This window comes from Equus asinus, chromosome 2 (assembly GCF_041296235.1).
Source record: "Equus asinus isolate D_3611 breed Donkey chromosome 2, EquAss-T2T_v2, whole genome shotgun sequence".
NCBI classification, from domain to species: Eukaryota; Metazoa; Chordata; class Mammalia; order Perissodactyla; family Equidae; genus Equus; species Equus asinus.
Genome location: NC_091791.1, coordinates 86,545,820 through 86,560,188, shown reverse-complemented (window position 1 = coordinate 86,560,188; position 14,369 = coordinate 86,545,820). Strand labels below are relative to the sequence as shown.

The 14,369-nt window shown below is 53.4% G+C and overlaps 1 protein-coding gene across 1 annotated transcript in view; it reads left to right on the top strand.

Moving 5' to 3' along the window:
- Positions 1-983: 983 nt before the first annotated feature.
- The window catches only part of CAPN9 (calpain 9), a 48,702-nt gene continuing 35,316 nt past the window's right edge, over positions 984-14,369 (top strand). Inside the window, exons 1-4 of the mRNA XM_014865707.3 lie at positions 984-1,275; positions 8,159-8,228; positions 11,191-11,309; positions 13,789-13,922. Of these exons, the coding sequence (XP_014721193.1) occupies positions 1,063-1,275; positions 8,159-8,228; positions 11,191-11,309; positions 13,789-13,922 (536 nt within the window). The 5' untranslated portion in view covers positions 984-1,062. The remainder of the gene's footprint in view (positions 1,276-8,158; positions 8,229-11,190; positions 11,310-13,788; positions 13,923-14,369) is intronic.

Sequence of the window (14,369 nt, the reverse complement as noted above, 5' to 3'; positions counted from 1 at the left end):
CACGTGCCAGACTCTACAGGCTGGTTTTTCCCAGAACCCCATGGCAGCCTGGGAGGCCCCATTGTCCTGACTTGCACTGCAAAAACAGGCTCAGACGGGCCCCACCCAGGGTCACCCCCTGCAAACCTGGGCGTTCAACCCGGATGTCTCCGACTCTGATGTCTGCACATTCTCTGTAAAACAATACACGAGATCCACTGGACAGAAAGTGCGTGGAACTAAGTGAACTTTTCCGGGAACTGGGAGGTCATGTAAAAACTCACATCACAAGCTTTTAACTGCACCCATTAACTCAAGACCCCTTGACTCCAAAAGCCAACATTGGCTAGTTAGAGAATCACAAAGAAATCATCATAAAGTGCTTAGAAAACCAGGGGCTTCCCGCAGTGGCTGTCAGTTTTAAAAAATGCTTCCATTTTCTGGACTTCATTTCTTCTCAAATGTGGTACCCTCTTTGCAGAGTTTTACAGGGCAAGAAATTTTATTAATGTGATGTCTGTTTTTGCAAATGTTTCCCAAGACCAGCTGTCAGGAATGTTGGAGAAGAGAGGCATGTGGGCCCTGGAGAAGAATTGAATGTTCTCTGTGTGTTCGCTCATGCCAAGGATCAGAGTCACCAAGCTCCAGCTGGATGCAAAACTCTGCAATTCTCTGATTTAAGATCACACAGTGCTCTCTCCCCACAGCAAAACAAGCGCTGCCGCCACCTCCTGGACCAGTTTGCTATCGTGCTGTCTTTCCCCAGAAAGCAATCCTCTCTCTCCCACTGGGACTCCCCCAGTGCATTAAGCAGAGGCTGCTGCCTCTGCCCGGAATTGGCCCAGCCTCACAGCTCTCTCTGAGTCTGCAGGAGCTCCTGGCAGGGCCCAGGGCTCTCCCTACAATTTGCCATCAGGGCGTGCCCCATTTCATTCTAACAGGGAGGTTCCCAGGCAAACAGGTAGGGAGCAAGGGCCACTCAGCCCAGGTGCCCCTGAGCTGGTTCCTTCTTGACTGGCACACACATCTCACTTCTTCCCATCCATCGCCAACCTGAGCCAGCTGGGTGGCCAGGGAGCAGCTATGCCTTACCTCCATCCGGCCCCAGGGCCCCAGGAGCACCCGACTCCCAAGGACGCCCGTATCACTCATTCCTCAGGCCAGAGCTTCGAGCAGCTAAGGCAGGAGAGCCTGCAGAAGGGCACCCTGTTTGAGGATGCAGACTTCCCAGCCAACAGCTCCTCTCTCTTCTACAGTGAGAGGCCCCAGATCCCCTTTGTGTGGAAACGGCCGGGGGTGAGTGTGGCGAGGAGGGATGGGGGTGGCAGGCAGAGGTGTGGCTCGGTGGCGGGGGAGACTAGTAAGGAAAGCTGGCGCTGGGGAGCTGCCTTGGGAGTCTGCCTGCACTCTGCCACCAGTCCTCTGACTTCCACCGAGGCCGGCCCAATTCAGAGAGGGTCTTGTCAGTAGGTGGTGAGTAAGAGTCAAAGCTTTATCCAGGACAAGTCTTGGGCAGGACGTTCCACCAGAGCCCAAGGGCAAACATGCAGAGACGGGTGGGAGACAGTCCCCCATCCTCTCCAAGGGGCTTACGCTGCGATGATGCATGGAACGTGCTAGTGGCTTCTGATCCAGATCCCAGGGTGCACAGTGTGGGTGGATGCTCACTCAGCATGCGTGCAGCACAGATGTGATGGACAGAATGCAGGTGAAGCAGGGGTTCTCTCCCTGAACCACGCATCTCCCTTCCTGGAGGGGAGCCAGCATCCGCACCGCCCCACCCCAGCAGTCTGGAGGTGACGGTCCCTGGGGGCACCTGCTGGAGCCTGGGACAAGGAGTCAATATTTGCCATGCTGGGTTAGTCAGGGCTCCGCCTCTGCCTGCCGCTGGCTCTCTTTCCCTTTGGGTGGAAACTGGCCTGGGAGCGGTTCCTGTGGGGACATGTTGCTGTAGGCAAGATGGAGAGTACAGAGGGCTGGGCCTAAAGGTGGGCCTCTGAGTGCTAATTTGCCACCCTGCCGCTAATTTGTCCTGTGACTATGGCCATGTCACTTAACTTCCCCAAGCCTCAGTCTCCTCGGCTGTAAAGTGGAACAATAAGGAGCAATGTAGATGCAATGTCTGGCACACAGAAATCAGCGAATGACAGCTATTGTTGTATTACTATTACTGGTGTCATCGTCATCATTAGCTCTGAATCTCTTCTTACTTATGAGCCGCACAGAGTTCACTGTATCTTCCTGCTCTCTACCTCCTACGTGAAAAGAATGCCGATGTTTTAAATATATAACTTCTCTATTTAAAAACAGACAAACAAACACAAAAACCTCTGGGCTCTTTGGGGCCAGGCCCAGAGTACACAGAAGCTGTTGTTTCTGCAGTGGAAAGCTCTCTATTGCTGTTTCCTGTTGTAGGCCCTGTGTGGTTGTGTGCGTGTGTGTCTGCATGTGCCCGGGTGCACGCGTGCCTACATACCATCCTGCCCTGGTTCATGTGTAAGCTGCTTCTGGGTCTCTGGTATTTTCCTAAGTCTGAGAAGGTTATTGTGGAATGGCTAAGCCTTCCTTCTGAGAAATTCCAGTAGCTTCCTTCCCTCCTAACTTGTCTCCCTGCCTCCAGTCTTAGCCTGTCCTGTCCCTCCACTGCCTCCAGGGGTCCCGCCATCCCCTCCTCAGTGCCCTGGTGGGCTCAGCATTGCCTAGGAATGAAGAGGGTTCCCCAGCAGCCCCATCCTGTGTGCAGCCTTACCCCGCACCCCCTGCCGCCCCGGCACCCCGTGCTGTCCTCATGGTCAGACTCCGCAGCATCTTCGTCCCCTCCTGCCTGCACACTCCGACGGTCTGGGAACCCCTCTGCTTGAGAAACTTGGACTCATGCCCTGTGGACCCCCCATGAAACCTTCTTTATTCCCCGAGCACACTCCGTGTTCTTTATTTCAGCACTTAAGCCCTTTTAATATGGTGATCTGCGTAGCTGCCCTGTCCCTCCTTAGAGCCAGGGTCTCCTGTGAGGCAGGCGCTTGTTTATCCCATACCCCACTGTGCCCTCAGCCTCATCCACCATCCGGCACCTTCAAAACCCTGATAACAGCCAACAGTCACTATGGCCAGGGCAACATCTGCTGTTGACCAAGACTATCTCACTTAATCCCCTAAAACCCTAAGAGCTAGGCATTATTATCATCCCCATTCTACCAATGGAGAAACTGGAGCCTGGATGTTAACGTCATGCAGCTAATACAGAGTGGTGCCAGGGCGCTGGCCACCACGCTCACCCATAAATTGCTTCCTGATGGAGTAGGCAGCACCCCTCATTGCCCTGAAAGCCAAATGTGGTGTCAGCAGACACCGGGCTATTCTGTGAGCCCGCCTGGGCCAGCCCTCTGCCGCCCTCTGCCTCTGTTCCTTCAGGCAGGAGACAGCACATCCACCCACCCTGAGAATAAAGCATGTACAGCTGGCTGACCTTCTCTCTGGACCCCAGACAAAGAGTAGTCTGCAGGACGTTTATCAGTTTATCAGGGGTGCTTAGGATCTACGCCATGGAAGGGAAGGGAGCAGAACTGGGCGGGAGGGGCCACTGGGTTGTGGTGTGGCCCCATGAAGGCCTCAGTCAAGTGCAGGGGCGCTCTGGACCTGGGCGGCCCCTCAGAGTCGTCCCACGTTGGGGTGACAGCCCACCTGTGTCTGTACCCCTTGTTGATCAGCCACTGGATGCGGATACCCCCTAGAAGCATGACCTGGGAAGAGGGAGCTCTTTCACACTCCCAGACATGGGAACAAGCCTTCCTCCCTGATGGGGGATCCGAGCAGCACACCACGGAGACACAGTTTTCTCTTCCACAAAACAGGGGGATAATGCTGCCTCCCTTACAGGGCTGTTGTGAGGAACCACAGTGTGAACACATGTCGAGCCCATAGGAGAAAGCCTGGCCCGTAATTAATAAGTGTCAGTCATTGTGATTTCTACTGCTGTCATTGTAACAGAACATCATCATCTCTCCATTCCTGGAGGGTGCCCCACCTTCACAGTCTACACTGCCATCCCCAGGCTTAAGGTGTAATTCTGCAGCCTACAACTCACCTTCTTTTTGCCAAAGTTGGAGTTTTTCCAAGATGAAAGCTTGAGGCGCAGAGGCCAGGGTGGAGAACGTCTTTGTTCCCACTCCCGGAGGTCTCCCTCTTGGAACGGGGCCCACCAGGATCCCCCAGGGATTCCAGAGTCCCAGATCTCAGCTCTAGGAGATGGTCGTCTTCACTCTTGATCCCCTCTCAGTGTTGCCCCAAATGATGAGTGAGGCCTCCATCCACAGACCAAGGTCCCTGATACACTCGGGCCCCTCTGCTCTCTGCTGAGGGTTGAACAATCATTTCTTTATCTTAACTCAGGTCTACTGTGTTGCTGTCCTTCCTGTGGTTTCATTTTTAGAATCTGTTCTGCCCTTTGCTTTGTCTGCACCTGAGATTGCCCCCTCCGTCCTCATTCCCAGAAACACACCTCTGTTTCCTGCTCACGGGGGCTGGGGGCTTTGCACTATATCTTACAGATTTCTGGGAGACCAGGAGCAAGGGGCTTGGGGTGCAGGATGGAGGTCCAAAGTCCCTGGTTTGGGGGCAGGTGGGAGGCAGCAGGGAAATGATAAGAGGTGCCAGTGTCCCTCCAGAAGGCCTCTGTGGCTTGGGTGCTGTTTGCATTTCTGCTCAGACTTAGGTGGTGCACGTTCTGTCAGCAAGTGCTGAGCTGCCCAGCGGGACCACGGGGCGGGGTGCCCTGTGCAGCACCACCTTCTTGTCAAACACAGCTGTGCTTGGGGGCAGGGGGTGAAGCTCAAGAGCAGCTGCAATCAGAAAAGTGGACATCAGAGGTGGCAGGCAGCCAGCCTTGCCCTCCAGGGAGCCCAGGGCAAGGAGTGCACTGTGGGAGATGACCTGGGGGCCTGGGGTGGGGTAGGTGTGACGGGCTCAACTTGGAGAGAAGGTGAGATCACCCCCGGTGGGCGTGGTCTGCACCAGGCCTTGTGAAAGGGCTGCGTGTCTGAGTGAGGAGGAGCGGGTCTTGGGTGGGGGGTCTCCCAGCCTAATGGGAGACAGCCACAGCACAGTCCAGCCGAGGGCCTGCCTCCCTGAGCCTGCAGCCAGATTCCCTCCGTTCACAAGGGCTTCCTTTTGGCCTTTTTTCTCTCCATCTCCCTGTCTGCCTCATCCATCTGCTTTCTTCCATACAATTCCCTCCCCAACTTCTCAGCCTAAACCCAGGACACCTCCCTCCTCAAGATTTTTCTACCTCTCCAGTGTGGGCTGACAGCCCCCTGCAGCCTGCCCATACCTTGGCATGTGGCCCAGATCCCTGCACAACAGGCTTGCAGCTCCCTGTGTGGGTCCACCGCCCCCCAGAGGCCATCAGCTGCTCTGGGACACCCCTGTGTCTCCACGTGCCTCCCCAGCACTGGGCACACAGTGGGGATCAGCACACAGCTGTCGATCGTAGGGCCCAGCCTCTCCAACTTTGTCAGAAATGCAGCTTTTCTCTTTTTAAATTAATTACTTAAATCACTTAATTAATTAAAAGTCTGTGTGTTTGGCTGAACTGAGCCCCTGATGATGTACAAGGTGAACAGAACAGGCCGTGGAGACAAACATCCCAGGATGCCCAGGCCTCCATCCTTCAGGAAAACCACCTAGTGGTGCCAGGGTCCTCCTCCCTCCGGGGCTCCCCAGGTCCCCAAGTTGCAGTCCAGGTTCACTTCAGGTTTGTTCCTGTCACAGGACTGTAGTTTCAGATAACCCTCGTCCTCAAGCCCCCAAACAGCATTTCACATGATCAAACACACCTGTGGGTCCCACACATGTATGCAGGACTCTCAGGCACAAATGTGAGGAACCCAGAGTACACACACAACCTACACATATGGAACATACACATGGTCACATGTGTACCACATGCCTACACAAGTCACATATGTGTGGCACAGGTGGGACCCACATCTGTCAGCATGCGCTGCTGCAAGGCACACGGGGATTTACCCCTCGCCCACAGCACAGCCGCCTTTCAGCGCCCACATACACACAACCCCCTGTGACTGGCGCACATCTGCACTGACTCACAGAATCACTAGACAGTCACACATCTGAGGATTTCACCAGTTTGTACCTGATGGCTAATTTGTGTTCACTTGGTGAGAATTTCTGAGTTTTCTTCTTTTCTGTTTTTCTCCATCAGTACACAGTTTGGTACAATTTGATGAAATTCTCCTGGACAGGAACAACCAGTTGTAAGGCTGGAGCTGGGAGGCGGTGACAGCCGCAGGCGCAGTTGGTGCTGTTGGGGTGCCAGGCCAAAAGGTGGAGGAGGGGAGGACAGCCAGTGTGGGAAGGAGGGTCCTCCACACCTCCCCTCCAGGGGAACTGGCATCTAGCATGGCCTACTGGGCAGGGATCTGCCAGCCTTTGGGGTCATTCTATATCTGCGTTAGGAATGAGTAACAAGGGCAGTGGGAGCATTGCTTGTTAGGGCCCTGGAGCAACTCCCTTGATAGGGGCTGGGCCGCGCAGGGGGTGCTGTGGGGTCTCCCGGGGTGCCCTGTGGGGCAGGGGCTCCAATGCACATTCTGCAAGAACCCCAAAATATCTGAGCTGGAGGAGGGTGGTCTGCGTCTTATGAGACAGGTGGGGACAAAGCCCGACAACGTTAGATGACCCGCCCAGGCTCCCTCTGCTGATGGGCAAGGGCTACTGCTGGGGCCACTAACACTTTCCTGGTTTGCACCTTCCCACTGGCCCAGCTCTGAGCCACCTGCAAACAGCCTTTGGAGCCGAGGTGAAGGAGGAGAGAGAGCATGGTGGGAGAGAGTCTGCACCAGCAAGCCAGGAGACTGGCACAGAGGAGCCGCCTCCCTCACCTCCAGCTGCCTTGCTGCCATATTGGAGATGCGGGTGATTTAACGGCAATAAGACACCAAAGGCTACCTGGAGCGGAGGGCAGGGATGGGAGGGGCTGGCATTCAGGATGTCGGTTGAGCCTGTGCCAGGCCTGGGTTTGTGGTGCACTTCTGTCTCCAGCTGGTTTCTGGAACCAGGTGGGAAAGTCCCTCACTCTTCTGCTTCAGATCCTGTTGGAATGATGGAGCATCTGCTGTGTGCCAGAACTTCCTCCCTGTCTCATGATTCGCTGTTTCCTCTCCCTGGACCTTCACATGACTCCTTGCTCAACTGCCTGCTCCCCTGAGAGGCCCTCCCTGAGCAGCCCAGTTAACGTGGCCCCCGTCCCGCGCTGTCACTCTCTGTCCTGGCACGCACCGCTCCTGAACTTCTGTGTCTGTTCACTTGTTTATGGTCTGTCCCCTAGTCACTCGGCAGAGACTTTTTCTCTCTTGTTCTTCTCTGCAGTCTGTGCAGGAATGGAGCCTGGTGCCTCAAAAAAATGGAAGGAATATGTGACTTTTACATAATTGCTTTCAAACACTTTCTTGTTAATGTTTTATGCATATTCCTCCATATTATATGTATTAATATATATTAATGATTATATTATATACAATAATATGTATGATTATGTGTAATATATAATAAATATAATACACTTTGGTTAAATTATATGACAGCTATATGCACATATCTCTCACTATATAGTATGGATATACAAAAAATTTTTACTTAAATGCATATTTTAAAAAAGAAAGAAGCTGAGTGGCCCAAGTAGGGATTTGTGTCTCATCCTAGGCAGGAGTCTGTGGTGTATGTGGTACCTCATTTTATGATGAAGGATTTGAAGCCCACAGAGGCACAATGCTCATAGTTGGGAGCCGAGATTTGAACCCACAGCCCCTGGCTCCTGGCCCTGGGCCTGAGCGGTGATGGGACTCCTCAGTGCGTGGCTGAGGTCCCACTTTGCAGCCAGGCAAGGTGGGAGTCTATTTGGCTGGGGGACGGTGCTGAGGGGCTGCCCAGAAGGTAGGACCACCCCCAGGGCTGTGATCTCCCAGAGACAGGCCCAGAGACAGGTTTGTGGGGTACAGAGCGACAGCCACCTTTGACCTCCTCATGTCCCTCCACAGGAACAAAATCAAACAGGAAAAAAGCCCTCTGCTCCAAGAAAGGAGAGTGTCCCTGAGCCCGCTCCATCAGGCTGGCCCACTGCTACGTGGCCGGCCTCACTTTAACAATGTTCTCATTCTTCCAGGAAATAGTGGAAAACCCAGAATTCATCCTTGGAGGGGCCACCAGGACTGATATCTGCCAGGGGGAGCTTGGTAAGTGTGAGCAGACAGAGCATGGAGAGAGGGGGTTGAGCAGACCTCCCCATGGGAGCCATCGGGATGGGGCCTCTGAGCTGCTGCCACAGCAAGAGCAGCATGGGGGTCCCTGGAAACCCATGGGGCACATGGGGGGACATCACTGCTATCACCCTCTGCTGCCTCCTTCCCACCCTCCGGCCCAGTCTGCCCATCAGCTCCCCCCTGGATGGAGCCCAGTGACTCCGAGCCCCTCATGCTCTTGTTCCCCTGGGGGTGGAAGTGCCTGTGATCTTGGGCTCACAGCCCAGGAGTTTGCAGAGAGTGGAGAGACCCAGCAGTGCTGGTCTGGCTCTCTTGCTCCACAACAGTAGCTTGTACTCGCATACATTAACTCGGTCACCTGCTAGTCACTCTCCTAAGCACGCATCACCTCAGTTCATCTTCCCAACCACCCTCCAGATCTTACAGATGAGAAACCAAAGTGGAGGGGGGCCAATAACTGCTCCAAAGTCTCGAGAGTGATGGATAGGCAGAGTCAGGATCTGAATTGCTCTTAACTATTATGCCACACTGCCTCCCAGGGGCTCATACTTTGGGGGAGCCCCCCCCGGAGCAACTCAGTCTCCTTCCTTCAGATGACCTGAGAGTGCCCCCAAGCCAGCAAAATTGGGTCCTGCATTTCATGATTTAGTCCTAAATTGGGCTGCATTTACTTTATTCTGTCTATGAAATAAAAGAGGGAGAGACCTAAAAAAGAATACCAGTAGAATCAGCCAAAGACAGCAAACCACTGCAAGCTTGTGAGACACCAACTTTCTTAGGGCTGAGGTTACCCATGGTCAAAGTGGACCACACTGGAACCTCCATGCTGGGTGACCGAGCTGTCCTAAACACAGAACCGGGATGTCCCAAACCTAGAGTGATGATAGTTGAGAGACGGAGAGATGGAGAGATACAGAGATGATAGAATTACACATTCTAGATATAATTTAGACTTTTCAAAAAAAAATTGTATTCGGATTGATCTTCATTTACTGAGGTTAAGCCTTCCCTAGGAGGTTCTGCCGGCTCTGTCCGACATCTCCCCTCTCGTTTCTCCCCCTTACTCTTCCTCTGCCTCCCGTCCCACTGCCCCCATATGCCTGCATTACTATTCAGTAGAAAATCGTCGTATGGGCTCTTTGTTTTTCAGTTTTGGTTTGTCACGTTGGTATAAACACATATTTGGAATTACAGCCTTACGTTTAACATTAGTTGGTAGTTGATTATAACTATTACTTCGTAACACTTTTATGGCATCCAAATACTGTACATATGTAAATGTCATGAAGAATAACAATAAAATGGATAGCTGTGAGCCGGCCACCCAAAATAAGAGCTAGAACACCACCAACACCATTGCCCATGCCTCCCTTCTAGCACCCCCTTGCGTGCTACAGTCCATCCACCTGTAGCCCCAACATCCCTTTGGGGATACCCCGTCTTGGGCACAGAGCTGGGGTGGCCAATCTTACCCATCGGCAGAGGCCCCACAGAGATAAAGCAATCCTGTTTTGTTGTTGAGTTTCTTCCTTTGTTTTAAGTTGCATAAATGACATCGGTTTCTAAATCTTGCGTTTCAAAAGTTGAGAGCATTCCTGGCTGAAGAGACATGAGGTGTTACACTCTCAGGCCAGGAAAAGAAACATATTTTTGTATATTGGGCAAAGTTATAACTTGGAGAAGAGGGTGGAGGAGGTCAGCCCACAACACGGGGTCACTTCATTGGACTCTGGCCCGCCCAGGCCACCCTCGAGCTGAAAGCAGGGACTGCCACCCGAGAGGTGCTCAGTAAAGTTTGCTGAAAAAATGGTCCTGAAATTCTCCAGCCTGTGTCCCCTCCTGTCGGAATCTCCCCGAGGCTGGAACTGAGGCTACCCAAGACCAGCTGATGCTTTAGAAACCAGCGGCCTGTCCTCTGCTGGCGACACCCTAGGGAAAGCCAGAGGCAGAGCGACTCTCAAGCAGCTTTCCTGACACTAGGTCCTCTGTGAGTCTTCTTGCCTGTGTACAACAACCAGAAAGGGGTCAGTGACGTGACCCAAGTCCAGTGGGACGTGGTACTCTCCAGAGATGTGAACGCCGAGAAAGCCAAACTGAGTATGATGGGGTCACGAGTTCCAACGACAGTGGTGTTCTCTACTGAAAACAAATAGATGTGGGATAAAACTGGTCCTGTCAGTTAGATGGGTACTTGCAGATATCTGCTGTCACACATTTCATAAGCAACGTCTAAAAGGCTGCTAAGCTGTACCAGGGGTTCGTTCCCTTCTCAAGGAGAGCAAACGAATGCATCTGGGAGTCTGGTATGACACAGGTAACATACTCCTTGGTGTTTGACTTCACTCTTGAGTTTTCCTTTAGATGTGTGTTAACGTGAAGACACTGGAGAAATCAGTAGGTTATCCAACAAATCTTGAAAATGCGAGATAACTGAAAGCAAATGCCCATGGAGCTACCGTTATCTATAACTAAACTGAGTCTGGGCTGAGGAGGGGGCTCAGTCCCAGAAATGTGCTCTCCAGTCACCACAGGGGCCTCTTTCTGAGGCCCCCCAAGTGCCACAGACCTGCTTGGGCTGCATCTGTGAAATGTCAGCTCACCCGGCCCACGCTGACACTGCCTTGGGCCTCTGGAAGGAAGTTGCTGGAATTCCACAGAGCTGATGCATAATGGAGCGTGGGTCTGTAACCCAAGTAAGCATATCCTATAATGTTGCCAAGACAATGACAGCTGTTTATGATAAACTAGGCGGGGGAAGAGCCGGGAAGGGAGGCTGAGGGAGGACAGAGGTATTTGTTGGTATTTTGTCCATGTTTTTAAATGCAGAAAAGATGTGGCCACATCTGGAACGCCACACAGCTCCTTCTGGCACAGAGTAGTCCCATTTCCTGTGAAGTAGCCATGGAAACTGTGATTCATGGCTTTCATTTTGCAGGCGACTGCTGGCTGTTGGCTGCCATTGCCTCCCTGACGCTGAATGAGAAAGCGCTGGCCAGAGTGGTCCCCCAGGACCAAGGCTTCGGCCCCCGTTATGCTGGGATATTCCATTTCCAGGTGAGAGGGAGCGTGGCCAGCGGACTCACCTCCCTGGGGCCCAAAGTGATGCACGCATGGGCCTCTTTAGCTGCCTGGTGACCCTGGGAGGGATGTGAGCCTGTTTGTGCAAGAGCCCCGCACCCCACAGCGCCCCCACCTGCTCTGTCGTGGGGTAACCTCTACATGCCCGAGAAGGGCAGAGTGGGCGTCTGTGGCAAATCCTTTCAGAAAGCGTACAGTGAAATTGAAGGGCCACCTTGCAAATCTGGAGGTCCATTTGTTAAGGGTTTTAGCATTTGGAATTTCTTGTGCTTTAAGCATAAATGGCCTAAAACAATTATACCTTTTGTGAACTGGATTATGTCTGATAAATGGAGAGATTCTCCTTATCGAAGAAATATAGATTTGGAGACATGAGTGAGTTTAAAAAATAAAAGCTGAGAGAAACGCAGAACCATCCTCTGCCGGGATCCCCTGGGGGACGAGTGAGGAGCCACACTCGGGCGGGGCTCCCTGGGAGCTTGTTACCCATTTTCTCCCCTTCCCTTTTCACCCACTTTCCCCACCCCCAGTCCTTGTGGAGGCTCTGACCAGGTTTGAAACTTGCCCTTGCGCCTCCTTCAGTGGGTGACCTGAGGCAGTTTTCTTAGTGAGACTGGGCCCTCATATGCTCTCTGGAAAAAGGAGAGACTGATGCTAACCTTGCGGGGTTCTCATAGAACAAAAGAGATCCTACAAAGGAGGCGGCCCAGCAGGCACACAGCAGACACTCCCTTCCCCCCTGCCCCAGGCATCACCACCTTCTCCTCACAAGCCACCATGCCCCCGCCAGCCCCGTCCCTTCCGTCCCGAAGGCCTGCAATCTGAGTTTTGACTCTGGTGGCCTTTACTGCTGCTCAGAGCTGCCTCTGATCAGGCGGGGGTTGGTCCTCTTGGGGCCCTGCCAGTCACATGCAGGGCATTGGAAATAAACGTCCCTCCTCAGGGGTCCTCTGCTGTCCTCAGCCACAGCACAGGTGTGCTGGGGCGGGAGGTCGGCAGAGCCCTCTGGGCTGGGGGGGCATCTCTCCGCCACCCCAGAAGGCCCTCTGAGCCAGCTCTCCCCTGGAAGGCCAGCCCTGAGCTCCCTGCAACCCTGCTCCTCTTCAGGAAGTCCTGAGGCCCAGGCCTGGCCATTAAACGTTTGCCCCATCAATGCCTCTGCAGACCTGGAAGTCACATTACCCCCAAGACAGCCTGAGGTGACATGTTGGGAAGGTGAGGCGCCTGGGCAAAGCCCCCAAGGAGGAGCCCAGCTGGGACAGGTGGCAGTATCAGTGGCACTCCCCCTGACATACCACTGAGGGCCCATCACAGAGAGCCTGAGGGAGTATTCCTTAAAACACACACAACCAGGGCCAGCCCGGTGGTACAGCGGTTAAGTGTGCACATTCCGCTGCGGCAGCCCAGGATTTGCCAGTTCGGATCCCAGGTGCGGACGTGGCACCGCTTGGCAAGCCATGCTGTGGCAGGCATCCCACATATAAAGTAGAGGAAGATGGGCACGGATGTTAGCTCAGGGCCAGTCTTCCTCAGCAGAAAGAGGAGGATTGGCAGCAGATGTTGGCTCAGGGCTAATCTTCCCACGCCCCCCCCCAAAAAAGAAAACACACAACCTGCGCCAGGCACCAGGTTGGCCCCGTCTGACTGGGGTTGACTCATTGACATAGACACTCAGGATGCCACCGCAAAGCTGTCAGTAAATGGCTCCCCTCCTCTTCCGACTTTCTCTTTCTTCTCAACTTAGCATCTCTCTTAGGCCAATGGAATGAGAAAGAACACACACACATCCGTGCAAACATATGCACATGCTCACACACATGCATGCACACACACAAACACACGCAGACACTTGCACAAACACACACAGAGGTACATGCATCTGAGCATGCAAGAGCACACACACACATATGTGCACATGCACACTCGCCTCACATCCGCACACCTGGCGTGAGTGTCCACCTGTCTCACTCCCGCCTCTCTCTGTGTGTGAGTGACCAAAAAGTCAGTCTCAGAGGCTCTGCCTCTGGGCGAGGAGGAATCTCAAGGTGAAGGAAGATCCGAGACAGAAGCTGAAGCTGGGTGGTAGAAAAGCACAGAGAACCGAGCTGTGCAAGAGCAGACCACACGTACACACCACCTTTTTCTTGTGAAAGAGAAGAACTAATTCAGAGCACCATAGAGTGTCCACATGTGGGTCCTGTCCTGCTTGCCCCTGGCTTTGATAGGTCGACACTAAGTCTTTGAGCCAATGTCGGTGGTGGGGTGGAATGCTCAGCATGTGGCTTAGTGGACACGGTCCAGGTGGCCCCACCATGGAAGCCACGGGCAGTGTTCCTCAAGGCTGTAAAGGCAGTTTGCTCCGAGGGAGAAAAAGCAAAGTGAGAAACACTTACAGATGGGGCTGGACCTCTCATGTTACTTACTCCCATAATTTCCATCTCTACCATGGTAACAGTTCTGGCAGCACAGTGAGTGGCTGGACGTGGTGATCGATGACCGACTGCCCACCTTCAGGGACCGCTTGATCTTCCTCCACTCCGCTGACCACAATGAGTTCTGGAGTGCCTTGCTGGAAAAAGCATATGCCAAGTGAGTGCCGGCTCCCGGCGTGGGCAGGTCCCTGTCTCAGGAAGCCTGGTCTCTATTCCCCGGGCCTTTTCATGGAGCTTCTATGGAGTGGGGGGACTGAAGCTCTGGGTTTACAGGTGCTGCGCGGCGGGGCCCACCTGCTTGGGGCTCAGTCAGTGTTGGAGGTAGAAAAGGAGCGCGGCTGGAGCAGCTTTCCTGTCATGGCCTAGGTGTGCCCATCCTCGGGCATAGAGGTGACATATGTCCCCTTTCTCTCCCTGCATCACGAATCTGGCCTTTGAAAGATCTGGGAGGGTAAGCAGAGGGAAATTCTGGATGTGTTGACAACACTTGGTTCTCCATACTTCCTAAAACGTTTTCGTAGCTCAAGAGTCCGGGCTTTGAACCACATAGCTATCGAGACATCAATTTTTCTCCCTTTAGAATGCTCCTTCCTTTCTCTTTTAA